The sequence below is a fragment of the Salmo salar genome, chromosome 04 (assembly GCF_965601325.2).
Source record: "Salmo salar chromosome 04, fSalSal1, whole genome shotgun sequence".
Lineage (NCBI taxonomy): Eukaryota > Metazoa > Chordata > Actinopteri > Salmoniformes > Salmonidae > Salmo > Salmo salar.
The window spans coordinates 22235646-22263605 of record NC_138294.1 but is presented as its reverse complement, the minus strand read 5'-3'; the positions used below and the strand labels follow the sequence as shown (position 1 = coordinate 22263605).

Here is a 27960-nt window from a genome sequence, read left to right as displayed (position 1 = left end):
GTGTTAAGCCTGTGTTAAAAGATGCTTCAAAATATTAAAAGACAAAAAAGCAATTGTGGTGATGATGAATTGTGTTTAGGTAATAAAGATGGTTTAAAAAACGTAGTGCTAATATTTCAATCAATACAGAAATTTGTAGGCGGCATAGCTATGTTTTCAAAAGAAATGTTTAGCTGGATACTGATTATTTCCAGGGATACACAACATCCTGAAATATATGTAGATATCTTTGCTAGAAATAATACTATATTTCATTAACAGAGTGATGCTGAATGTAAAAAATGTCTCTCCCCTAAGTAACTGGACCAGACAACTCTGAATCAGAGCTTTTAACATTTAGACAGATGGGGGCGCCACTGTGTAATATTTACACTTTTGCTTCATTTGTGTGCTTATTGTACACTTGTGAATTCTCAATACAAAATAACACCAACGACTCAAAAAACACACAGATTAACACAAATGTCTGAATCCCTCCTCCCACCTCTGTAGTAAGACTTATTGCAATTTTGCTTGGGAACTATTTTTATCGTTGCCATGGTTTCCAGTCAAGGAAGAAAGGGCTGCATTCCAATTACAAAGTGCACTCACTGACAGAACGAGAGCGAGAGAGAGAGAAAGCGAGAGAGAGAGAGAGAGAGTATACTGAGACCCGGTTGGATGGCAGGTACGTCAGGCACGATAACCACGATATTCCCTCACATCCATATACCGTGTTCTCCTCCGGAAATCAAAATGGAATACCCTCTGAGCCGCAAACAAGCCAAACATCACTGGTTGTAATTAGTTTGGGAAGGAGGCTAAAGCCTGAACTACTGCTTGTAACCCACTAACATGTGCACACACGGTTGCAGACACACGGGCACACACACACACACACGCACACACAAACATTATTTTGGAATGCTGGGTTCTGAGGAGTGCATTGTACTGGAGAAGGTAGGGGAAATAAAACACTGGAGAACAGAGCGAGAGCAATTCTTCTGAGTGAAAGTCGTTCCAGTTTAATAAAGTTGTCTGGGAGCAGATTGACCTGTCTGGAGACTAAGGCAGGGGTATGATGGGACAGGATGGAAAAGAATGGACGAAAGAAACACATTGTTATGGGTCCATGATTGTCTGGACTCTAATATAATTGCAAGGTTGGTAGACTTTGGCGTGTTTTAAATCATCTGCACATTTTAAGGGATACATTGTTGTGCTCAGATGAATGACGCAACTTTATATGTATTTTAAATATGTCTAATAAAATTAATTCAAGGTAAGGTGGGACACAGTCACTGGATGAAAAGGGTGGAAGAGCCACATTGCTATGTGACCATGATTGTATAATATGAACTATTAGTAAATATAATTTATATTGTATCATATCCTATTGAATAAAAGATTAGTGGCATTTATATGTCGTGTTACACACAGTGCAGATAAGGACTAAATAGAAGCACCTCAGCATAGATAGAAGTGGATAGTATAGACCAGGGGTCAGCAACAGGCAACAGGTGGCCGTGGGCCAAAACAAGCCCTCAAGTGATTTCTTTTGTCCCCCCCCAAAGTTTTTAGCAAAAAAACTAAACTAATATATATATTATATATTTTGGGGGAGGGATTTTAGTTTTTGGAGAAAAAAAATACTAAAATCACCAGGAATTCAGCTAGAAATTACTTTCAATTAGGAAATCTGTTCACCAAGTATTTCCATGAATAAAAAAAAGAGGCACAGTGCATTTGGAAAAGTATTCAGGCCCCTTGACTTTTTCCATATTTTGTTACATTACAGCCTTATTCTAAAATTGATTAAATTGTTGTTTTTCCTCATCAATCTACACACAATACCACATAATGACAAAGGAAAAACTGTTTATTGATTTTTTTGATGTATTAAAAATAAAAAATGAAGTATCACATTTACATAAGTATTCAGAGCCTTTACTCAGTACCTTGTTGAAGCACCTTTGGCAGTGATTACAGCCTTGAGTCTTCTTGGGTATGACGCTACATGTTTGGCACACCTGTATTTGGGGAGTTTCTTCCATTCTTCTTTGCAGTTCCTCTCAAGCTCTGTCAGCTTGGATGGGAGCGTCGCTGCACAGCTATTTTCAGATCCCTCCAGAGATGTTCGATTGGGTTTAAGGATCTCTCTGTACTTTGCTCCGTTCATCTTTCCCTCGATCCTGACTGGTCTCCCAGTCCCTGTCACTGAAAAAGATCCCCACAGCATGATGCGGCCACCACTTCCATGTAGAGATGGTGCCAGGTTTCTTACAGACGTTACACTTGACATTCAGGCCAAAGTGTTCAATCTTGGTTTCATCAGACCAGAGAATCTTGTTTCTCATGGTCTGAGTCCTTTAGGTGCCTTTTGGCAAACTCCAAGAGGGCTGTCATGTGCCTTTTACTGAGGAGTGGCTTCCGGGTGGCCACTACCATAAAGGCCTGATTGGTGGAGTGCTGCAGAGATGGTTGTCCTTCTGGAAGGTTCTCCCATCTCCACAGAGGACCTCTGGAGGTCATTCAGAGTGACCATCAGGTTCTTGGTCACCTCCCTGACAAGACCCTTCTCCCACGATTGCTCAGTTTGGCCAAGCGGCCAGCTCTAGGAAGAGTCTTGGAGGTCCCAAACTTCTCCCATTTAAGAATGATGGAGGCCACTGTGTTCTTGTGGACCTTCAATGCTACAGACATTTTTTGGTACCCTTCCCCAGACCTGTGACATAATCCTGTCTCGGAGCTCTACGGACAATTCCTTCAACCTCATGGCTTGTTTTTGCTCTGACATGCACTGTCAACTATGGGTCCTTATATAGAACGTTGTGTGCCTTTCCAAATCATGTCCAATCAATTGAATTTACCACAGGTGGACTCCAATCCAGCGTTAGGAACATCTCAAGGATTATCAATGGAAACAGGATGCACCTGAGCTCAATTTCAAGTCTCATAGCAAATGGTCTGAATACTTATGTAAATAAGGTTTTTCTGTTTAACATTTTTAATACACTTGCAAGAATTTCTAAAAACCCGTTTTCACTTTATCATTATAGGGTATTGTGTGTAGATTGATGAGATTTTGTGTTTATTTAATCCATTTTAGAATAAGACTGTAAAGTAACAACATTTGGAAAAAGTCAAGGGGTCTGAATGCACTGTATGTGATTGTGTCTACATGTAATCAAGTTATGAAATTATTGCTATTTTCAAATAAATCTGTTGGGGCTGAGTTGTAGTCAAATTATTATAATTATGTTAGGAGAGCCCCTTGGAGAGCCCCTTGGATGAGTGAAGAAACAAATCAATTAAAGAGAAATTGCAGAAAGGCAGAGCGGAAGTGGAGAAAGTCAAAGTTGCAGGTTCATTATGATATTCTGAGAGAGCAACTTGGCATATACTGTACAGTAACAGTCAAATGTTTGGACACTCATTCAAGGGTTTTTCTTTATTTTTCCTATTTTCTACATTGTAGAATAATAGTGAAGATATCAAAACTATGAATTAACACATATGGAATCATGTAGTAACCAAAAAAGTGTTAAACAAATCAAATTACATTTTATATTTGAGATTCTTCAAAGTAGCCACCCTTTCCCTTGATGACAGCTTTGCACACTCTTGGCATTCTCTCAACCAGCTTCACGAGGTAGTCACCTGGAATGCATTTCAATTAACAGGTGTGCCTTGTTAAAAGTTCATTTGTGGAATTTCTTTCCTTCTTAATGCGTTTGAGCCAATCAGTTGTGTTGTGACAAGGTAGCGGGGTATATAGAAGATAGCCTTATTTGGTAAAAAACCAAGCCCATATTATGGCAAGAAAAAGCTGAAATTAGCAAAGAGAAACGACAGTCCATCATTACTTTAAGACATAAAGGTCAGTCAATCCGGGAAAATTTCAAGAACTTTGAGTGCAGTTGCAGAAACCATCAAGCACTATGATGAAACTGGCTCTCATGAGGACCGCCACAGGAAAGGAAGACCCAGAGTTACCTCTGCTGCAGAGGATAAGTTCATTAGCGTTACCAGCCTCAGAAATTGCAGCCCAAATAAATGCTTCTGAGTTTAAGTAACAGACATATTTCAACACCAACTGGTCAGAGGAGACCGCGTCAATCAGGCCTTCATGGTCGAATTGCTGCAAAGAAACCACTACTAAAGGACACCCATAAGAAGAAGAGACTTGCTTGGGCCAAGAAACATGAGCAATGGACATTAGACCGGTGGAAATCTGTCCTTTGGTCTGATTAGTCCAAATTTGAGATTTTTGGTTCCAACCGCTGTGTCTTTGTTAGACGCAGAGTAGGTGAATCTGAAGAAAAGTCATCTAGATTCTTCAGCTCTAGCCATTTTCGGGCAATCTCCAACCTTGCATTCTTAAGCAAAATTCTGGAGAAATTGGTTTTCAAACAAATATATAATTTTTTTCAGTGCCAACTGTATTTTTGAAAAATTCCAATCTGTATTTTGTGCCCACCACAGCACAGAGACAGCCTTAGTTAAGAGAAAAATAGCATAAAAATGGATTTTAAACAGCGTTTGACATGCTTCGAAGTACGGTAATGGAATATTTTGCATTTTTTTGTCACGAAATGCGCTCGCGCGTCACCCTTCGGATAGTGACCTGAACACACGAACAAAACGGAGCTATTTGAATATAACTATGGATTATTTGGAACCAAAACAACATTTGTTGTTGAAGTAGAAGTCCTGGGAGTGCATTCTGACGAAGAACAGCAAAGGTAATCCAATTTTTCTAATAGTAATTCTGAGTTTGGTGAGCCCCAAACTTGGTGGATGTCAAAATAGCTAGCCGTGATGGCTGGGCTATGTACTCAGAATATTGCAAAATGTGCTTTCACCGTAAAAAAATCTGACACCACGATTGCATAAAGGAGTTCTGTATCTATAATTCTTATAATAATTGTTATGTTTTTTGTGAACGTTTATCATGAGTAATTTAGTAAATTCACCGGAAGTTTGTGGTGGGTATGCTAGTTCTGAACATCACATGCTAATGTAAAAAGCTGGTTTTTGATATAAATATAAACTTGATTGAACAAAACATGCATGTATTGTATAACCTAGGAGTGTCATCTGATGAAGATCATCATAGGTTAGTGCTGCATTTAGCTGTGGTTTTGGTTTTTGTGACATATATGCTTGCTTTGAAAATGGCTGTGTGATTATTTTTGGCAGGGTACTCTCCTGACATAATCTAATGTTTTGCTTTCGCTGTATAGCCTTTTTGAAATCGGACAATGTGGTTAGATTAACGAGAGTCTTGTCTTTAAAATGGTGTAAAATAGTCATATGTTTGAGAAATTGAAGTTATAGCATTTTTGAGGTATTTGTATTTCACGCCACGCTCTACCATTGGATATTGGTGAGGTGTTCCGCTAGCGGAACGTCTGTCCTTAAAAGTGGTAAATGATCTTAGAGCCAACACAGATGCCAAACAGCTCTCTGTCCTTGTACTCTTGGACTTAAGTGCTGCACTCGACACGGTTGACCATGATGTCCTTCTGAAAAGACTGGAAAGGTGGGTTGGCCTCTCCGCTCCAGTTCTAAATTGGTTTAGGACCTATTTAACTGGTCGAGAGTCAAAATAGGCGCTGTGGCGTCCACGAGGTTTGATTTTGGGTCTGGTACTGTTCAGTTTATAAAGTATATGTTACCCCTTGGCAGCGTTATCAGAAAGCACAGCATTGATTTTAACTGCTACACAGATGATACACAACTTTACATTTCTGTGTCACTAGAGGATTTTAACTTCACAGATACATTATTAGACTGTATTAGTGATTTAAATACTTGGATGGCTCACAACTTCCTCCAGCTAAATCAAGACAAGACCAAGGTACTTCGTACTGGACAAAGATTTTTTCTTTAAATGAATCGGACGCAAAGGATTTACTTCAGACACCAGACAAGGCCCAAATCCCTGTCATTCACATGAAGAAGAGACAGAGATATCGGGGACGTAGGTCGGGGTGCCTTGTAAGGATTCGACAGCAAGTGGGTAATCCGCCTCTACCATCAGTCCTATTAGCCAACGTGCAATCATTGGATAATAAACTGGATGAGCTCTGACCAAGACTATACTACCAACGGAACATTAAAAACTGTAATAGCTTATGTTTCATCGAGTAGTGGCTGAACAACGACATGGGTAACATACAGCTGGCTGAGTTTTCCGTGCATTGGCTAGATAGAACAGCTGCCTTTAGTAAGACAAGAAGGTCTGTGTCTATTTGTCAGTAACAGCTGGTGTACGAAATGTAATATTAAGGAAGTCTCAAGGTTTTGCTCGCCTTAGGTAGAGTATCTCATGATACGCTGTAGACCACAATATTTACCGAGAGAGTTTATCTATATTTTTCGTAGCTGTCTATTTACCGTGACAAACCGATGCTGGCACTAAGACCGCACTCAAAGAGCTGTATACGGCCATAAGCAAACAAGAAAATGCTCATCCGGTGACGGTGCTCCTAGTGGCCAGGTACTTTATTGCAGGGAAACTTAAATCCATTTTACCTCATTTCTACCAGCATGTTACCAGATGAAATAAAACTCTAGACCACCTATACTCCACACACAGAGATGCGTACAAAGCTCTCCCTCAGCCTCCATTTGGCAATCTGACCATAACTCTATCCTTCTGAGTCCTGCTTACAAGCAAAAACTAAAGCAGGAAGTACCAGTGACTCGCTCAATACGGAAGTGGTCAGATGACGCAAATGCTAAGCTACAGGACTGTTTTGCTAGAACAGACTGGAATTTGTTATGGGATTCTTACGATGGCATTGAGGAGTACACCACATCAGTCACTGGCTTCATCAATAAGTGCATTGATGACGTCGTCCCCACAGTGACCATACGTACGTATCCCAACCAGAGGCCATGGATTACAGGCAGCAGATGACGCAATCTCTATTGCACTCCACACTAACGTTTCCCACCTATCCTCTTCTGTTTTTTGTGTAGTAAATATTTCTGTTATTTTAATTGTTTTTATTCTGGTTTTTTTCTGTGACGAACATTGTGTTGCATTTCATGTCTGAAATGTGCTGTATAAATAAAGCTTGGTTTGATTTGATTAAGCCACACGACCATCCGCTCCGACAAAAATTGGCCTGTGGCTGAATCTAGTTGCCTAACCCTGGTGTATACTGAAAGAGGAACTTAGACCTCATGAGTATGACTAGCAACCTTGGTCTCACAACATATTCCAGTTTTTCTACAGTGCTGTATTGAGATGCTTAAATGATAAGACTTGTTCCAGTCTTGAGAACATTGGTAAGAGAAATGTATGATTGGGAAACGCTATCTTCTATACATTTTTGCTCACCTTGAACGATATCTCGTACTGCTCTCCGCCCCATATTTCCAAGCCAGTGTCGTAGCCACCCAGCTCCCAGAACCACTGACGGTTGACGGCAAAGAGACCTCCAGCCATCACTGGAGACCTGTAGGAGAGACAGGGAGAGAATCCATGTCTTTAGCTTGTCGGTAAAGTTATGTTCTAAATCTTCTGATCAGCACAAAACAATGTGGCGGTGTCCATTTCTTTTTTTGTTATAATGTGAGCATCTACTGCTACAGCTGGAGCTCTTAAGAGAGATAGACAGATAGAGAAACTGTACAAGAGAAACAGTGAGAGACTAAGAAATAATACAAGCGTTAGCTACCATGTTCAGATTTATTACGTTAAAATAGTGCATAACATCCATATATTGAAAGGTGACATTTGGTGTAATTCCAAGCATCCTAAATACAGAGAAAGTAATCTACACTTGCAGTCTTTGTGGTATCAGACAGATAACGGGCGTGAGTAATTCTTTAACAAAATTATAAAGTAACATACCTAATCCCTTGAGCTGAGAACAATATGACCTATGTAAAGTACATATATTGAAAGGTGGCATTTGAGCATCATAATCCAGAGACAATCATATTGCAGTCTTAGTGGAAGCATACAGAGAGAAATTATGGGGCCCTCACATGACCCGCATCTCTCTGTTGCCCCTGGATACGTGAATACACACCTTCTAAAACACCATCATACATGTAGTAAAAACATGCACTCAGACACGCAGGCAGTCTCAAAGACATATTGAGTCTTTACCCATAAATCCCCTGGCTTGCAATAATAAAGGATGTTCCGTTCAGGCTTATCTCAGTCAAAGCTTTCATCCAATCACGGCAAAGAAATACCAGTCTCTCACGGTATGCTGACACCGACCCTCGCGCAATCGATAAACTTCACAAAGAGCTCAAGCAGTCAAAAATCCCCATGATTGACACTTGACATGGCTATTTACCTGACATTTCACATTTCCCACTGCAGAATCTACAGAAAAATCAAAGCAGATGAGGGATTGGTGCACAGTAAGCAGCATCTACTCCAAGGAGAAGCAACTTCCTTCCTATCAACAACAAACTGCTTCTACTAATAGTATTCTAATCCTTTCTCCCTGTCTATTCCTATTCTCCCTCCTTGCTCATTGTACTGCCCCAAACCTGTACTCATTGTTATTCACACTCCCTTTCAGCAGGGCTTAAGCTCGGGGAGTGGATTTTGTTGGACCCTGACTTTGGCATGTTTGAATGTTTTTCCTTGTAGTTCTTCTTCGACGCACGGTGGAGAATCAGAGTAATCCTCCGGGTAATGGGAAGAGCTCTTTTCCTGCGTTTGAGTCATTCCTCGGTAGCGACGAGGACAAGGCGCCAATCTTCTAATAAAGCGTGGGGGGATGAAATACTGTGATGTAAGTAGAGGAGGCCAAAAAAGGAAAACACCACAGCACTTTGAATTACTGAGAGGGCGAAAAGAGCGGCGGTGTCTTGATGCGAGGCTTGGATGGATGTGGTACGGCAGTGTGGAGGATAGGTCTAGCGTTTGAGCTGGGGAGCCGTTGAACTAAGGGTGTTTTGTAACCAAAATGCTCAGAATAAACAGCACCATGGCACAAAGCCACAACACAACAGCAAGCTTGACTCATTAAATCTCTTCACACCTCCTGATTCACAGAGAAAGCGTCGCATTATTTGGGCATCTTAGTCAACAAAAAAAGAGCTTAAAGCCAAGAAAGTTTTAAGCAGTAAAATCCAGAATAGCAAAGGAGTTGTGGGAGGGATTGGATTTGGTGCTTAAGGTTAGGCCTCTACAGATTGACAGTCTTTCCAATCCGAAAAACTGTTTGGTCTGACCCAATGATGAGTCAAAGGAACCAAATGTTCCTTGTTACAATTGTTTTGTGTGTCTATGTATCTATGACAACCATGATCTGCCCGTGCAAAAAACAAGACAAGACAACAAGTGAGGAATGAGCTTGTGTGTGGTGGTGAAGGCAGAGCCAGACGGAGGGAGCTCAGTGCAGAAATCTATTTACTCTGCGGTAATACCCTCCGGCCTGCTTCCCTCCAATTTAAGAAAGCGCTGAAATATACCAGTCCACTCAATTAAAGGAGCTAACGGAGGAGCAAGCTGAAATCATTATATATTTTATCTTCTTAGCAGCCTTGCCAACGACAGCTGAAAAACACTAGAGAACATAGTTTATTTGGGAAGTTAAAGTCGTTTATTTGTCGTGGACACTACACTTTCTGGTTGTGGTGGTTGAAATGAAAGGATAATATATATAACCCTCATCGTTTGGAAAGTCCGTTTTTGATTCACTACGATTGAAATACACCACGGGAGAGATCGAGTGGGATAGTTTGTGTGGTGATATAGAAGGTAATGAGAGCTGTTTTTTAGCTGTGGATATCTCAGTGGTTAGTGGAGGCTTTACACTGTTTGATCAGGCTGGATTGCTGCTGATAGGCTCAGAGAGAGAGCGAGAGAGAATGAATATCCTTCATCTCAGCCTACAGGAGGCTTAACCAACAAGGAGGAAGAAACCAGCCTGCATTCAGAGACGTCATGCAATTTATTCAAGGGTGCCCTGATAGCCAAATTCAATATTGTAGGATTAATTAATTATACGCAAAGTCAGTGTACAAACAGATAAAACTGAGGGGGGCTGAGCTGAATATGCAGCGTGCACGTTCCCTCTCCCGGCCGCAACACAATCCCAATCAAAAGGTAGTCCGTGGCCAAAAGTAGTGCCCTATTTAGGGAATAGGGTGCCATTTGGTATGCAGAACATGTAGTCAAGAAACAAGGCCAGTCAGTCAAAATGATATTAGTCAATCAAACCTGCCAGGGACAGAGGGCTAACACTAAGGAGATGTGATTACTTCAGTGTGGGTTCCTCCAGGAAGGATTGTGTCTGAGTTGAAGGGAGCAGCCAAACTGGATATGATATAGTAAGACTGCAGAGTGGTGGCTGTTATCGATCCCTTAATTAGACAGGGATCTCAGAGGGAACGTGTAGATCAATAAGGCTGAGCTGAGACGGAAGAGGCTGTATGTGTGTGTGTGTGTGTGTGTGTGTGTGTGTGGTTGGCCAGCCAGGTGAGTAAAGCAGAGGTCACACCGCTGCAGGTTGTGGTTCTGAGACAGTGGGGCGTGTGTAACCGGGTCAAGCTACTTACTGAGGCTGACTGAGCCTCTCTGGCCTGTGAAGCCCATAAGAGACTGGGAGGCCCAGCCCTGTAAATGACCTGCTACCCACAGTAGGAACCTAATCACTGTAATCAAACAGCAGGACACACACAAGCACGCATTGGCCTATGTACACATACTGTACAAACACACACACTGTACAAGCCTCGACTCACACAGCTCATTAACCTTCATACATACTGTTCCTAGTGTTATCATACTGAACATGCATAAATTACGGCACTCTGACACAACACCACTCTACCCTCCAGCCAGTTGAGTCTGTACTGCACTCTACACAGCAGATCACTGGTGTTGTACATTGATGTGTACATTATAGACCTTTGGGGAATAGCTTACAAACAAGGCCTTAGCTGCTCTATTCATCCGTATATGTAACACGTTAGGCAAACGAAATAGAGCCATGAATGCCATTGAATTGAAGACCCTGTGTGTGTGTCTCTCTCGTGTGGATGTGTGTGTGTGTGGTTTCCTATGTCTGGCCAATTCCTTGTGGAATTAGACTAGAGCTCAACCCTGACAGACAGTCTGAACATAGCCTCATAATTATCAGACTGATTACCGCTGATATCTGTGTAGCCATCTTGCATGTAAGCTAACATGATCAGGCAGTTTACTAGTCTTGAACACTGACTGACTGACTGACTGATTATACGCAAATTAAGTAATTCCACTCAAAATACGAATTATCTGATGTGATTAGTTAAATGCTGTTGGAATTAGTGCAACATGCTAATAAAGCCATGTTGTTGAAGCCTTTGGCCTCCCTCTCTCTCTCGGGAAATGAGTTGGAGATTTTTCTTCTTCAAATATAACATCGTTTCTGTCCTGGGTTAAGCGGTGTAATGTGTGAACACTCTTGTCCAGGGAGAATAGGTTGTTTATGATTGAGTGAATCAAACAGACAGATGTAGAAGAATAAATACACACACACACACACACACACACACACACACACACACACACACACACACACACACACACACACAGAGAGACACACACTGTACACACACACACTGTACACAGACAAATAGTTAGCAAGACTTTGACACCTCTCATGTATGTTTGTCATCCCTTAACAGCACAGTAAACCAACAGAGGATTGTGTGTGTCTGTGTGTGTGTGTGAGGAGACAGTTTGGAAGGGCTCCCAGTCTCCATCAGTCCAAACGATAGGGGAGCTCAGCTCCAACCTCTCTTTACTTAGGCTTGTCCAAATACAATTAATCATTCCCCTTCTCTTCTGTAGTGCAGACAGACATACTGTAGCTTCCAGTGGCTTAGCTTTTAAAAACCCAGGCATCGATTCGGAGGGTCTGTCTGTCGACAAACACTTCGCAACACCTTAATATGTTGACACCTATCTGTTTCTGAGCCACGCTCCCCAATTACTGCCACCTACCTGCCTGCCTGGAGATGCCAATCATCCTTTACATTCAAGAGATGAGCTCTCAGATCCAATTAAGGAAGGACCTCCACACAAATACCACATTCATGCAGCTTATAAATAATGTTCCCTCTAAACTGCGTGTGTGTGCGCTGTGGCCCTGAGACTGCCGCACAGCTGCCATGCAGAAATATCACCCCACAGAGAAAAGCACGAGGTAGAACTTCACTCCACTTTCTACAGCAGTGGTCACCAACCGGTCGATCGCATTCCACTGGTCCATCTCCAAGGCATTTCTAGTCAATCGACAAACATTTCTGTAAAAAACCCAACGATAAAGCCGTACGGCTCGTGTACACTAGCACGCGGTAAATTGCAGCGTGCCGCTTAGTCCGCCCAGAGTGGTTTGCTTGTAGGTGTGCTGGCAGCATATGGTTTATAAAAGTGTTGAATACAAAGTGTTGACAGTGCTGAGTAAGAACTTAAACATGAACTCATTCATAAACAGCAGCTCTTTGCTGTATTAGTTGACAGTCTCTCTCTAGTCATGTTTTAAAGCATTTTGACATCTCACTTTACTGTATCTTTCTTTTATGCCTGCTACATTACTGCAGACACGGTCATCTGAGCCATCCTATTGGCCAGCGGTAGGAATATACTGCACGTTAGTTTGTATGAAGGTCTGGCCCACCCAGGGACAAAATTATTTTGGGGGCTCCCGAATGGCGCAGCGGTCTAAGGCACTGCATCTCAGTGCTAGAGGCGTCACTACAGAAACCCTGGTTCGAATCCAGGCTGTCATAACTGGCTGTGGTTGGGTGTCCCATAGGGTGGCACACAATTTGCCGTCAATGTAAATAAGAATTTGTTCTTAAACTAACTTGCCTGGTTAAATAATAAATGAAATGGGTAAATAGTTTTCTCCATTTCATGAATTTATTCACAGGTAAATAGTAATATGCTGTAAAACGCTCCGGTGACAAACAAACTTTGCTGCCATGTTTCCAATCGTCCACATGGTTGGGAGGACCTATTCAAGTAAGTAAATACATTTCGAAAATGTAAAAAAAAAACGATGTCTTATTAGCTAACTAGCTACAGTAAAGGCTAACTTAAATGAGCTGCTAACATAGCTAGCTATCTAGCCAACTTTACATACTGTATTGATAGCTAGCTAAGTTAATTAAATATCACCAGCTACCTAACTTCATATTAGCTAGCTACCTTGATGTATTTATCACTGTAAAAAAACAACTCCAAATGCATTTGTAGGTAGCTAGCTAACAGTCACAGAGGACGGTAAAATAGATAAGTGAGAGATTAGGCTATTCTGGATAGGGCAGGTACTTTTGTGTAGTTCCAGTCCCTAGAAGTGAGAACGGAGATAATATTCAGTGCGGTCTAATTTGAGAATAATGAAGTCTGTTTCTTGTGAGGTTTTCTGTCCTCAGTTACAGGGAGCGATGAAAGCCTGTCTGCAAATGAAGAGGTCCCAATGAAGAGCAGTGGTTCTCAGTCCTGGTCCTGGGGAATCAAAGGGGTGCACCTTTTTGTTTTTGCCTTAGTACTACACAGCTGATTCAAATGGTCTACTCATCATCAAGCTTCAAGTGGTATTTATGTGTTAATTTGTGATGCTATCCTGGATATGATCCTGCTTGTCACGTGCTACACATGCACATGTGTATCTATCTATCCGATGTTATTATGGTTTGTTATAAGGGATATTATACTTTAGTAATCCACAATGACCTGGTGATGTAAAAGTCTAATAATGAAATTATCTTCCATATTCCTACAGATACCTTGAAAATGATTGCCTACAGTTACCGTGTAGGGCACTGCAAGGTTGGATGACCAGGGCCATCTGGGACTACCTCCTGGGAGATTTCATGTGAGTGAAGGCTACCTGTGTCCTGCATAACTTCATGATGATGGACACAAGGACCAGTAGGGGATCTGCAGCTCGCCCTCGTGCGCCAGAGGAGAAGTCTGCTGCTCTGCAGGATGTTTCAAGGATGGGGTCCAACAACGCAGCACGGGAGGCAATCTGTGTGCGGGAGATCTTCACCTCCTACTCGTGTGTCTGTGCATGTTTTTCAGTATAAAGTCAGGGATGCAAACTGGTGAGCTTTAAAATGCTAATTTCTAGTGACTTAGGCTGGATCCCTTCTTGAAATGCAGGTTTTAACTAACTAAACAACAAAGAATATGATCTACATGATCAGTCTGTGTGTAAAATAAAAAGTGGTTAATGTGAACCTAACTCACAGTGCCGACCCATCATTCAGGGAAAATAAAAAATAAAAAGCCTTAAAAAGATATGTATATTTTTAAAAATTGGCCTTGGCTGTTTTGCATGTTATTTTGGCATTAATACGTGTCACATATCAGTTTGCAAACTGTAAAAAAAAAAATATATATAATTGAGTTAATAAAGCAGCATACAAACATGGTCTCTTTTTTGCTTTATTGAGTAAGGCAGCTCCAAAATGCAGGTGTTTCAGCCTAGTTCAGTGCTTTCTGTGGTGGTGGGGAAAGCCAGCAGAAAATAGGAGCATTGCGCCTGATTGGCTCAGTGTTCAGTCACTCATGGGGACACTACGTCACAGGCCAAGTCTAAGTCCTTAGTAAGGGTAGACATCAAACATTTCAGCCCTGCCATAGACTTACATTATAACTACCCTTCCAAGAAGGCTCAAGGTCATTGGGCACAGATAAAATTACATCAAATCACATTATATGTACAGTAGCTTTGATTGGACTGATCATGTCAACATCTTACTTTCAAAATCTTAGCTAGTGTAACCGATGTGAAATGGCTAGTTAGTTAGCGGTGGTGCGCGCTAATAGCATTTCAATCAGTGACGTCACTCGCTCTGAGACTTGAAGTAGGGTTTCCCCTTGCGTTGCAAGGGCCGCGGCTTTTGTGGCGCGATGGGTAACGATGCTTCGTGGGGTGTCAGTTGTTGATGTGTGCAAGGGTCCCTGGTTCGAGCCCGGGTTGGGGCGAAGAGAGGGACGGAACCTACACTGTTACACTAGCTGTCATCATTATGAATCAATTCGACAATGTAATGGCAAATCCTTTTCAATACTTGTCATATGAAGATAAATAATTAAGTGAAATTATAGATAAAACTTATCGGTGGTCATCGGCCATACCCATTCCACAACAAGTTGGATATTGCAAATTCAACAATGAGTGGTTTGGAAGGAATCATTGGCTAACTGCAAGCATCGCAAAGCAATCACTAGCCTGCTATTCAGTGGAGTGGCTGTGTTTTTTTTTCCCCCAGAGTTCCCACCATAAATCCAGAGAATGCCAGACTTTAATGACAAAATTTGCCCAAAAAGGACCACTACGCCACCTTCCTGTGAGCAAGGTGAGTCCAAAAATGTCTTGTATGCTGCTGCATAAATGATGTAATATGCCAGGGAGATATGTATACTGTAGCTAAGAAAGTAATACTAAGTGTATGTTGTATAGCAAGCTGTTAGTAGCCAAATGTGCCTCTAAACAAATAATTTGGTCTATTTTCACCAATGCGGTATTGTAAACACATCTCTTGTGGCCGGTCTGTGATTATTAGCAGACTTTTTGTTTGTACAGTTTTGACAGTGTTACTTATAGTAGTGGTGGTGATTGGCTTACATGTGCACATTCAGCACATACAACATTCTATAACAGAATTGTGTTATTTGACGTGTCAAATTAAAAGCTTATTTAATGAGATAGTGTTATTTGACGTATCTTTTTTATCACACAAAGACCGAAACGGCATTCAATGTGCCTCACCCTAACAATTTGGCCTATTTTCACCTCTTAATTTTGCCTACTGTTCTAACTTGGTTATTCACATGTAGCCTATAAGCTGTTTTAGATAAATGGAATCATCAAATACTGTAAGAGCTTTCATTGTCTGCTTATATGTCTCCATTATTTATCCTACGGTTCTGACTTGGTGTACAGGGAGTACAATGTAAGAACAGCCCATGTTCTGAATTATGTCGCTGTACATTTCAAAAGTGCTGAACAAATAGTTATTGACTACGTCCGGTGTTGCTCGCTCATTAACGGCTTAATCGAAATTACGGATAGCCTTTTATCCGCTTGTCGTCCCCTTATGCCATAGTGTGTACATCTCAATTGTCAGTAGAACCCACATTTGTTTAAGCAAGTCAGCCATATCAGCTAAGTTTTTTAAAAAGGCAGTAAATGAGGCTGAATGAACTGTTTCACTGCCAGACAAGGCTCTGCTGATAGACAGGTGTAGCAGTGGTAAGGTGTTGGGACTGCTGTTGGGACTCTACTGTTGGGACAGATTTATGTAGGCCCTAACAGTTTGTGGGCACCGTTTGTCACCGTTATAGTGCAATTCCTGTATTGTTTAGTGTTGTGTTTTGTAGTGGCTTTGTTGGCATGCATCACACTTTTTTTTGTTTGCCCCACCAAGATTTACATGCTAAAATCGCCACTGAACTCACAGCTAAAAAATATTAGGAAAGAAATCCAATGTTATTTGTTGCCTAGACTTTACTGCAAATGACACTCAAGTCCAGAGAAAAAAAACAATACACTAATATTGCAGTTAGCCATGACAGCCTTTATAATAGAACGCTTGTGACCACACACATTTAAATATTGCACTTGGGGAAAAAAAGATCTTAAAGTAGAAATAGAATGAAACAAACAGGCATTCTATTTTTGCTCTGTTATATTGGCCACTGTAGTAGACATCGATCAAGCGCACAAGACTATGTGTGCAAAAATAACGTTGACTGAGTAAAAACTAAAAGAATCCCCCCTCACTCACACACAACTTTATATCAAGTTCAACACAACAAAAGCAATAGCTTTGAGCTACACTGCACGTTATTTCATTTTACACTTTCTGCCTGTGGACATCTGTTCTACAATGTGCCAGCAGCAGAGCATGAAACCCTTTGTTGGCATAATTGATCTCTTTCAGGCAGGGAGTACACCTGGCATACCCCTTTTTATCTGCCATATTGAAAAAGTGAGAAAAGTGTGTGGTGTTCCTTTCACACCTATAGTGGCATCCAGTTTAAGCAAGGCCCAGCTCCAATTCATCCCTGAATCCACTTGTTTAACAAGCAACATCTCCTTTTCACCTAATTCTCTCATTCTGAAAATGAACCACATAACGTTAATGTATAGGGAAAACATTAGTTCATAGATAGTAATGTTAGTTAGTTCGCTAGCTAACAGATAATTTGATCCAGCTAGCAAGAGATACTTAACAATGCTAACAATTCTTGTTCCACCACGCTTGCTCCCTCACCTCAAACTTTCCAAATGCCAGTTGTTTTTCGGTTACAGCTGATGAAGTACGCTTCATCACCTTCTCACCACCGTAGTCGGGCTTCTCACCTACCACGTCGTTATCGTTCAGTGGACGCGCTGCTGTAGCATTCTAGTGCGGGCGCTGATGCTGTAACTAGCAAGTTGGTTGTCTCTTCTCTTTAGTCGTGTGCTGCATTCTGTTGTTATGTGAACGATTGGCTGAGCTTTGGATACAGCCAGTATTGCGCCAAACGTGCATCACCCCCCCTCCTCCCACATTTTTCTCATCGGATCTACACGAATCACGTAGGTTACCTATTTTGGATTCAAAATGGCGATTTTCGCCGAAAAGTGACTAGTTTGCATCCCTGATAAAGTACTCTGCAGCCACTTAGTGTGGACACCAGGTGAGACCACACGCACAGATTCCTGTTGAACACTATCTTTAACTACATTATTTCCTCAATAACTACCTTATTTTCTCTCCTCCCTTCTCCCTAAATCCTCTAGGTTATCAAATCAAATCAAATGTTATTGGTCACATGCACTGTTTTAGAAGATGTTTTTGTGGGTGTAGCAAAATTATTGTGTTCCTAGCTCCAACAGTGCAGTAGTATCTAATAATTCACAACAATACACACAAATCTAGGATGAGCAGATGAGTGAAGCAGTATGTAAACATTATTAAAGTGACTAGTGTTCCATTATTAAAGTGGCCAGTGATTCCATGTCTATGTATATAGGGCTGCAGGCTCTAAGGTGCAGGGTTGAGAAACTGGGTGCTAGCCGGCTAGTGATGGCTCTTTAACAGTCTGATGGCATTGAGATAGAAGCTGTTTTTCAGTATCTCGGTCCCAGCTTTGATGCACCTGCACTGATCTCATCTTCTGGATGATAGCGTGGTGAACAGGCCGTGGCTCGGAAAAACTATATATTTCAGCTATGTCGGTGAACCCCCCCCTGCATCTGAATTGGCTGACACATAGAGGGCATGACCGACTTGGTCGGGTCAACAGGAAGTATTATTAAAGTGATTTATTATTAATTGAAATACAGGTTAGAGATGTAGTTGTCCCAGAGTTAATGATCCATGGTCAGTTTTGTATTTCACGTACTGATGATTATGATGACTGACAATGTTAGAATAAAAAGAAAACCAGGCTTAATCTTTCTCTCCATCTGTCTCTCGACTGCAGGTATGTTTTGATGTGAGAGAGGATGCCAACCCCCAGTCCCGTCATCGCCATCTCACTCGCTACTAAGATAACCTTCGGGCCAACTGGGGTTCCGAGGCTGTTAGGAGACACCGCTAGAGACACTATTATGTAATTGTGATGAACTGAGAGAATATTAGGGTAGCACTGTGATTCATTAATCATATGCTGTCTTCCCTGCTCCTCTGTTCATACCTCTTTCCCTTTCTGTCTTTTACACTCTCTCACACCTCTCTACCTACCTCGTATTTCTTCCTCTGTTTTTATAATGCACACCAGATGTGCATTGAAGTACAAATTGAACTTTGTATTTATAATATCATATTACAATTATAATATTTATAATGCATGTATTATGTATTTATAACACTTGGATAATGAAGTTCTTTCAATAAAGCGTTCTCTACTGGTTGAAATGAAGTCTGTCATTTGATGAAATACTACACCTATCCTGTGTCCTCAGATCAATGCAGATGAAGGAAATTAGATATTGAGATGAACCGGTTTTAGAGTATTTACATGATGCATAGGAAGTATAGTGTACTGGGTTTTAAATTCTGTTTCTGTATATATGTATTACAAATCAGCCTTTAATAACTTAAATCATGTTTCTAGTCTATTGCATAGTTACAATGTGTAACCAGGTCACAGTTGTAAATGAGAACTTGTTCTCAACTGGCCTACCTGGTTAAATAAAGATGAAGTAATTTCTTTTTTTCAAACATTGATGTCCCAGGACCAGGATTGGTAAACACTGTTGAAGTGTATAATTGTAATACATACATGCAGACACAACATCATTCAAATAATGGAGTTTGATAATCCTGGTATTGGATATGACTTAAAAAGAATGACTCTGTCACGTCCTGACCAGTATAAGGGGTTATTTGTTATTGTAGTTTGGTCAGGGCGTGGCAGGGGTGTGTTTGTTTTGTGTTGTCAGGGTTTTGGGGTATTGTTCTATGTTTTGTATTTCTATGTTTTTTTCTATGTTGTGTATTTCTTTGTGTTGGCTTGGTATGGCTCTCAATCAGGAACAGCTGTACATCGTTGTTGCTGATTGGGAGTCATACTTAGGTAGCCCTTTTTTCACCTGCCTTTTGTGGGAAATTGTTTTTGCACTGCTGTGTATAGCCTGCAAAACTGTTTAGCTGTCGTTCGTTTTTTCGTTTTCTTGCTTTTGTGTAGTGTTCTAAATAAAGTAAATATGAGCATTCACGTACCCGCTGCATTTTGGTCTACTCACTACGATGGTCGTGACAGTCTCACAGACATTCATACCTGAACTGCACCTTTATTTGCCAATGTAGAGTGCATGATTAGTGAATACAACAGGCTATGATGGCTGAGGTTCATAAATAGGTTCTGAACTAATATTTATACCAAACGTTTTAGGGTCCATACACAGATCGGCTACATAGCTAGCTACACATCCATAGGCATACTGGTATTTTTATCCTCCACTACACAATAAGCAATAAAATAATTAGCTAGCTAGGTTACTTCAGCTGCATTGCATGGGAAATATCAGCAAGGCAAGCTTACAAAATTGTACATTCAATTTGCAGTAAATGCTTTAGCTAGCTAGGTTATTTACATTAACTGTTTCACAAGACGACAACCTGGTTTGCTGGTCTTCTCAGGAGTCCCTAAAACATTAAACAACACAATTACAATTTCATACTCACATCACAACACCCATAAAGCTAGCTAGCTAGCTAGCTGGCTAATGTTAGCTAGTCAGCTAGCTTGCTAAATAGCAATTTTATTAAATTAACTTTGACAAAAAAAATGCATAATCGTTTGTCTCTACAGTAACTAACATACTCTTCTCAACAGTACATTTTCTTCATTGACTTGTTTTGACGTTATAATTACTTACATTTGCTTCCATACTAGTACCTCAAGTGCACTATTAGCCTACCGCTGGCCAATCGGATGACTCAGATTACCGTGTCTGCAGTAACGTAGCAGGCATAAAAGAAAGATACAGTAAAGTTGATACTGTTAGATTTCAAAACCTTTAAAACCATGACTAGGGAGAGACTGTCAACGAATACAACAAAGAGCTTCTGTTTTTATGAGTGAGTTCATGTTTAAGTTCTTACTCAGCACTGTCAAGACTTTGTATTCAACACTTTTATAAACCATAAAATGCGCGTTCTTCCTATTTCCATTCAGTGCTACAACAAGCAGTGCAGCAGTAATGAATGAGTAGGAAAGTGTAGCTATAGTCTTGTGTTGTTGTTATTATTAGTGGCTTGGGTCATTTTCAATAGAAAAATATTTCACTTTCTCTGTTCATAAGAGTAACAACATGGATTTGTGCATGAGGCAGAAATAATGTGTCGCGACTCGAGCTTCCCCATCAGCTGGAAGACGGTGTCCCTTTTTGGTCAGTGTCAGTGGAGGAAAGGGAGAGCCGAGGGATGTTGAGAGGCAGACCCTCAGATAGGCGGACCATTAGATACAGACACCATCAGCCCAGTGAAATAAAAATAAAGAGCAAATTATTTAAATGTATGCTCACTCAGCTGTGCCTCACAAGTAATACAACAATGGATCTATTACCAGTGTGAAAAATGGCCTGAACAACAATGCATTGGTAGGGAAATTCAAGCAAAGCCAATATGCAGTGGTAATGTATTGGGCATATAGTTTACTGCACAATTCCTCATTGCTACAGTACTGTTTCTAATTGGTTAATGTTGCATATGCTTACGGTTTGTAAAAAAAAATCTGAGTGGTAGATCTCGGCTTGCATTTTGACTCAGAAAGTGATCTTGACTCAGAAAAGGATGGTGACCACTGTTCTAGAGTTTTCCCTGTTAACAATATCAACGTTTTCCTTTACAATGCAATATTATCCAATTTCAATGCAACATACTGAAACAAAACAAACTATGATCAAATAACCACAGTAGCCTACTTGGCCACTGTTAAAACTGTAACTTAAAGCGGGTACAGCCTCCGTGTTCACAGTAAACGTGCGCTGGAAGTTGCACAGAATTTTCACAACATTCAAGTTTGCGCTCAGCAGACCTGAAATTTGCTCATTGACGAAAAATATTAGAGGGAACATTGCTTATAAACACACACACACACACACACACACACACACACACACACACACACACACACACACACACACACACACACACACACACACACACACACACACACACACACACACACGAACAAACGCATGCAAAACACACCCACACACACACCCACACACTGTTTAGGGAAACTTCAGCCAAACCACAGTTATTACTCTTCCTCCCATATCATTTCCATCAATAAAAATCACACAATTTATTCAGAGCCTAGAAGAAAATAGAAATATCATCATCAGAGTGCCATCTGCAGCACAAAAAAGCCCCTCCACTGGCCAGCACAGTCCAAGCTCTCCACTGGCCAGCACAGTTTAAGCTCCACTGGCCAGCACAGTCCAAGCTCTCCACTGGCCAGCACAGTTTAAGCTCCACTGGCCAGCACAGTTTAAGCTCCACTGGCCAGCACAGTCCAAGCTCTCCACTGGCCAGCACAGTTTAAGCTCCACTGGCCAGCACAGTTTAAGCTCCACTGGCCAGCACAGTCCAAGCTCTCCACTGGCCAGCACAGTTTAAGCTCCACTGGCCAGCACAGTCCACGCTCTCCACTCACCAGCACAGTCCACGCTCTCCACTGGCCAGCACAGTCCAAGCTCTCCACTCACCAGCACAGTCCAAGCTCTCCACTGGCCAGCACAGTTTAAACTCCACTGGCCAGCACAGTTTAAGCTCCCCACTGGCCAGCACAGTCCAAGCTCTCCACTGGCCAGCACAGTCCAAGCTCTCCACTGGCCAGCACAGTCCAAGCTCTCCACTGGCCAGCACAGTCTAAGCTCTCCACTGGCCAGCACAGTCCAAGCTCTCCACTGGGGAAAATGGAATAATGGATGCCTCAACCTTCTTATGGCCAATTATGGATGGCTTTATTAAAGTGATACTTCAGGATTTTGGCAATGAAGCCCTTTATCTATACTTCCCCAGTCAGATGAACTTGTGAATATTTTTATGTCTCCTCGTGCATCCCTTTAAGCAGTTCAAATCATGGAAATGGAAGGGGGAGGATAGAGGGGGAGTTGTGTGTGCGCATGTGTGCGAGTGTGTAGGGGGGAGTCATTTGCAATGCACGTCCATGCAGCCAAGGTCAGAGACTGCCAGCGGGCAAAGGGGAGTCAGCTGAGAATATAGGCCCAATGTGTGTGTGCTATCCAGTGATACAGCTCCCTGCTCTCTCTGCATAGGTACCCCCTCCCGTCATTTATTTATTTCTCTTTATATAATCCCCTCGCTTTGAGGCCGCCATGTGAAGATTGTGCGTGTGTCTATGTGTGTGTATCTGTGTGTGTGTGTGTGTGTGTGTGTTCAAGGCACAGTAGTAGGAGACGGCAAGGGCACACAGTCACTGTGTCTCTGTATGGTGATTATATTATGATTAAAATGGATGTACTGTACATATCCATTATTCAATGCCCTCCGCCTCCACAGACTGCATATTATACAGAACAATGGGACCCCAGTATATGGAGTCAGCTATAATGATATAATAGAATGTCGGGATGGCAGCAGGGTCTGTAATATATGAATGAGAGTTTACTGTATTGTACTAATTGACCCTTCGCTAAGCCCAACCCCCAGGGGTGAAAGTAGATTTAATGTCTTACCTGTACATGCACGCACATTTTTTTTATGCTATAAAATTACAGGGTAGCCTACTCTGCTGACACTGACAAACAGATCAATAAAAACGATGTTGTCTGATCCATATAATAGGCCTACGAAAAGAAGAGACACAAATACAATATGATGTCCATATAACCTGGAGGAAACAAACGAAAGTGGCACTGACCCAATGGCAGACAGTGAATATGCAGACTCAACGGGGATATATACGGTCGATGTTCTCTGCTGGTGCCAATAAGATAGGCGACTGTTCGCTTAATTAAGTTAAGAATGTTGATATCTAAAAGATAGACTGGAATCCTTTCATTGTCATCTCTTTACAGCAATAGCCATTTACTTTCCAAACAGTTTTTCCGCGATTGTATTTTTAAGTATTGCGATATGCTTGGCTTGGTCTCTGCTTTTCACTGACAGTCGCAACTCTACAATCATCTATTTCGTATTTGCAGCGAGCACTGCCCAAATTGCAAGCCCTTCCGACTGTAGGATATGCACTTTAAAACAATCAGCAGCTATTTTTTTTAAAGCTAATTATCCTCTGTGGCCAAATCATGCTTTCTGTTCTAGTAGCCTATATTGAATGGTTTTATTTATTTAAGTATAGACAGGAGTTAGCTAATTAGACTATATCATTTTGGCAATTTAATTCAATTTACTTGATGGAAAGCTTCCCCTAGCCTTATGGACACGCCGCCTATGCTTTTTAATGTGGCATAAACACAACCAGTCATGATGTTTTCATCTGATTGTCAAACAATCACTTAACATAGGCGCTCCTGTTGGCTACCCACGCACATTCGTCCACTCAGAAAATCATTTCAGCATCCAAAGCCCAACAGTGCACTGTGCACCCGCAATTTCATGAATGCAAAGAGGCATCTGTTACAAAACACCTACGTGTATTGTGATGACATTCTGCAATTGTCATTAGGCTCACACTTGTAGCCTGAATTGATGCATGTCCACGCCACTCATCTCCGTCTTGGCTGCGAGCGTCTTGGCCACCCATCCCCGCCTTGACAAAATGTAAGTGTTCTCCTCAAACCACAACGCAATTTAGATTGCATAACACCTGGTTTCCAGTCAATTCGCTAATTTATCATGCAGCTGACATGCAGTAATGTTAAAAAATGGTGTAATAGTCTATAGGCTTACGTTTTACCGGCATGGCTTACACCCACTAATTATTTAGCCGGGATGCCGTACCGGACCGTATTACTTTCCCCTCTGTCCACCCCCCTTGGTTACTGTTGCAATCTTGGACAACATTTTCCTGGGAAACCCAATTCCCCCAATAACCACTGGCAAAATCCCCCCACAATGATAACAAACTTAAATACACAATGAAATTAAACACAGACTACCCTTTGGTAATCAGGAAACTCTAGGGTATGATGTGGTGGACTGTCAACTGCTTCTCGTGAACCTGGTAATATTATGTTTGTAGTGTAGCTAGCCACTGATTGGCTCTGAATTCAATGTGAGCATGTAGTCAAAGCTACAATCAATTTGGAGCAAACTCGTGCTCTGAAATCGTATCCTGAAGTCGACCTCGGATGGGAGTTAATATGGCTAACTTAGCTAGCTAACATACATTTCGAGAAAACAAGTTATATTAAGTGGTTAGCTAGGTAGCGTTAGCAATGTTTGGTGGTCAATGAGACTGCTAACCACCTGAGCTATCAAACAATGTAACAAAAGTATAATTTCGGATTCGAAAAAAATACACGCTCTGCATTTCAAAAATCACAGTAACAAGTACTCCTGATGCACTGCTTAATTATTAAGCCATTTAAAATATATATTTGAATACAACTCTTGTTTTCCCACTGCCCACTGGCTTTCATTCATTTCAAACATGAGCTTGCCCAAGTGTATCATACTCAACCATACTGCTATCCATTGGAGCACTGTGATTGGTTGCCCAAAATTCTGGGGAGGGGCTTAGCAAAGGTTAAATTGAGTCGATTATGGTGATACAGTATGTATGTAAAGGATATTATGATGATAGTGTTGTTGCTGGTAGGCCAGTAGGTGGCGATATGACATCAGATATAGGTCAGAGTGTAGGTCATGTCATGATCTGAATGTGGAGAAGGGAAGTGTGTATGTTTGTGTCGGGGTATGTGTGTGTGTGTGTGTGTGTGGGGGGGGGGGGGGGGGGGGGGGGTGTAGTGTCATATAGCAAGATTAATGCCCATCGAACAGCGTTGTGACAAAGTTCAATTATCAGGTTTAATTTAGTTCTGATGTGCTAGGACACACACACACACACACACACACACACACACACACACACACACACACACACACACACACACACACACACACACACACACACACACACACACACACACACACACACACACACACACACACACACACACACACACAGAGCATGAAAAAAAAGAAGCAAAATGTGCCTTCTCAATGGATCAGTCATTTCACAATGAGCTTTGTTCCAGATAGAGGAACTGCTTTCATCTGATAACAGGCGCTAAGATCTATATTAAGGCATCTTAGAGGAGCACACTTCACACATGCCAATGTGTTGGTGCTGAATGTGCCAGGCAGGCTGGCAGGCAGGCAGGGGGGAAGGCAGGCAGGAAGGAAGACAGAAATGGATGGAGGGAGGGAAGGCAGGCAGGCAGGCAGGGATGGAGGCAGGAAGGCAGACGGGGGCAGGCAGGCCCGCAGCCGTATGTGGCGCCACCAGTAGAAAGGCAGGAGGGATTTATTGAAAGCCTGTGGAATCCTTTATCTCCTCTGCACCTAGCAGTAGAGCCTCATTACCAGTCCATCACATGTTTGTCTCTTCCTCTCTCTCTTTCTCTCTCTCTTCTGGAATGGAGAGGCGATTCTGAAAAATCAGAGCTGCCCCATTTTGTCTAACTCCCACTCTTTAGTTTTTTTTCAAACAGAGGTAAAGTAGGAAATCAGCAAGTTTTTAATGTTTTCTTTTTTTTCTTCCTCCCTTCACTCCTCTGACAGTCGAGTACAAATTCACAAAATGTCCTGACTTGACGTGGAAGTTGGTGGTCCTTCTAGTTTCACACAGAGAAAAGGCTGTTCACAAACAGATGGACTGATTAATGTATTAAGTCTTGGACATCTTCAGAAGCCTTGGTGTCTGCCATCAGTGCCATGGCACGTGACAAAGTTTAACATGGACCCCACTGCCTGTTACATTGTCAGCATCAGGGTCCTCCTTTATGCCTCTTACCCTGACCTCAGATCAGATGCTACAGAGAGTGTCCCATTCTCCCTCCTCCACAACATCCTCACAATAAAGTGCATGTCGTTGGTTATAACAAAGGAATAGAGCCTTCTCGCCCTCAACATTCTCCTGTACATAGGGAACTGTTATTCTAATAAGATATGTGTGTTCTGTAGAATCATTGTAAATAAGTGGAAACCTTGGCCTAAGATAGTTATTTATATTACATTGTTCCTCCCTGTTGGATATTCTTCTTAACCTCCCAGAGAGACAAGGTTGTGATGAGGAATATGTCCAGATATTCAGCTTGGTATCACAACGCACATGAAGAAATACTGGTCTCGATATTGATTTGACTTTCTTCCTTGTCTCCTCTTGGTGTTTTTTAACTTCTCTTTTCTCAAACCGAAACAAAAACACGGCACCCACAGGTAAAAAAAAAGAAATAGTCTCAATAGCAAGGGGATTTAAAAGGAGCAAGTCTTTCACAAACGTTGCACACTACATGATGACACCGTAGGTGAGATAAAAATCACTCTTTGATATCTTTGTTTGGAACATGAACATGGACCAGTTTCTTTCAGAACACATACGTGGCTCACTAAAAGTAATGTACTCAAAGTATGTGTTCAGCTTTGTTCGACCAAGCAATAAGTGAAAATTGGAATGGTTGTAGTATTGTGTCTGCTGATACAAATGAACATGCCTTCAATACAGTACGTGCTCGACTTTCAAAGTGCGATTATGATTACGATTAAGTCATTCCACCAGAACTTTTCATATGAGTCAACCCCACACAGTGATTTTTCTAAAATAAGCCACTCGAGTCTAAATATATTGGTGCAGTAGTAATCTCATTTAAACTGTAATCATTTCAGTGTACCCGGCCCATGTTCACATTACCAAACAGCATTGTGGGTATTATCTTGGTTGAACAGAATCTCTCTCCCATAGCCAAACATGACAGATGGAGGCAGTTTGGGAAAATGTAACATTTCATGAGCATCATCCTTCTGCATTCATTCCCTTAATGAATCCCAATTTAGCACCGCTTTGACTGGGACACCTGTGGTAATAGGACACACACACACACACACACACACACACACACACACACACACACACACACACACACACTCACACACACACACACACACACACACACACACACACACACACACACACACACACACACACACACACACACACACACACACACACACACATTGAAAGTTTAGGATGATGGAGCTGAGATGAGTAAGCAGTGTGGGAGGGTTAAAGGTCTGGTTTATCAGTGCAACAAAATGGAGCCAGGGAGGCCTGGCTGGGAGTCTGGCTGTGTGAGTTGTGCTGGCTGGCTCCAGAGAGGATCCATGGATTCATGCCTGGTAGGGGGTTCATGCTGGGCCTCAGGGCCTATAGGGGAGCATACAAGTCTGGGCAGCCTACTGTGAGCTGCCCTGGGCCAAGTCCTTAGAGTCTGGAGGAGTAGGAGGCAGCAGCAGCCCGGGGGGATAGTCTGGGAACAGGGAGAGGGTTCGTTGGAAGGT

The 27960-nt window shown here is 41.8% G+C and overlaps 1 protein-coding gene across 2 annotated transcripts in view; it reads right to left on the bottom strand.

The window, feature by feature from the left end:
- The window catches only part of LOC106602390 (polypeptide N-acetylgalactosaminyltransferase like 6), a 247826-nt gene that overhangs the window by 15134 nt on the left and 204732 nt on the right, over nucleotides 1–27960 (bottom strand). For both annotated transcript variants that reach the window (XM_045716609.2, XM_045716610.2), the window contains exon 8: nucleotides 7334–7451. In XM_045716609.2, coding sequence (XP_045572565.1) covers nucleotides 7334–7451 — 118 coding nt within the window. The remainder of the gene's footprint in view (nucleotides 1–7333; nucleotides 7452–27960) is intronic.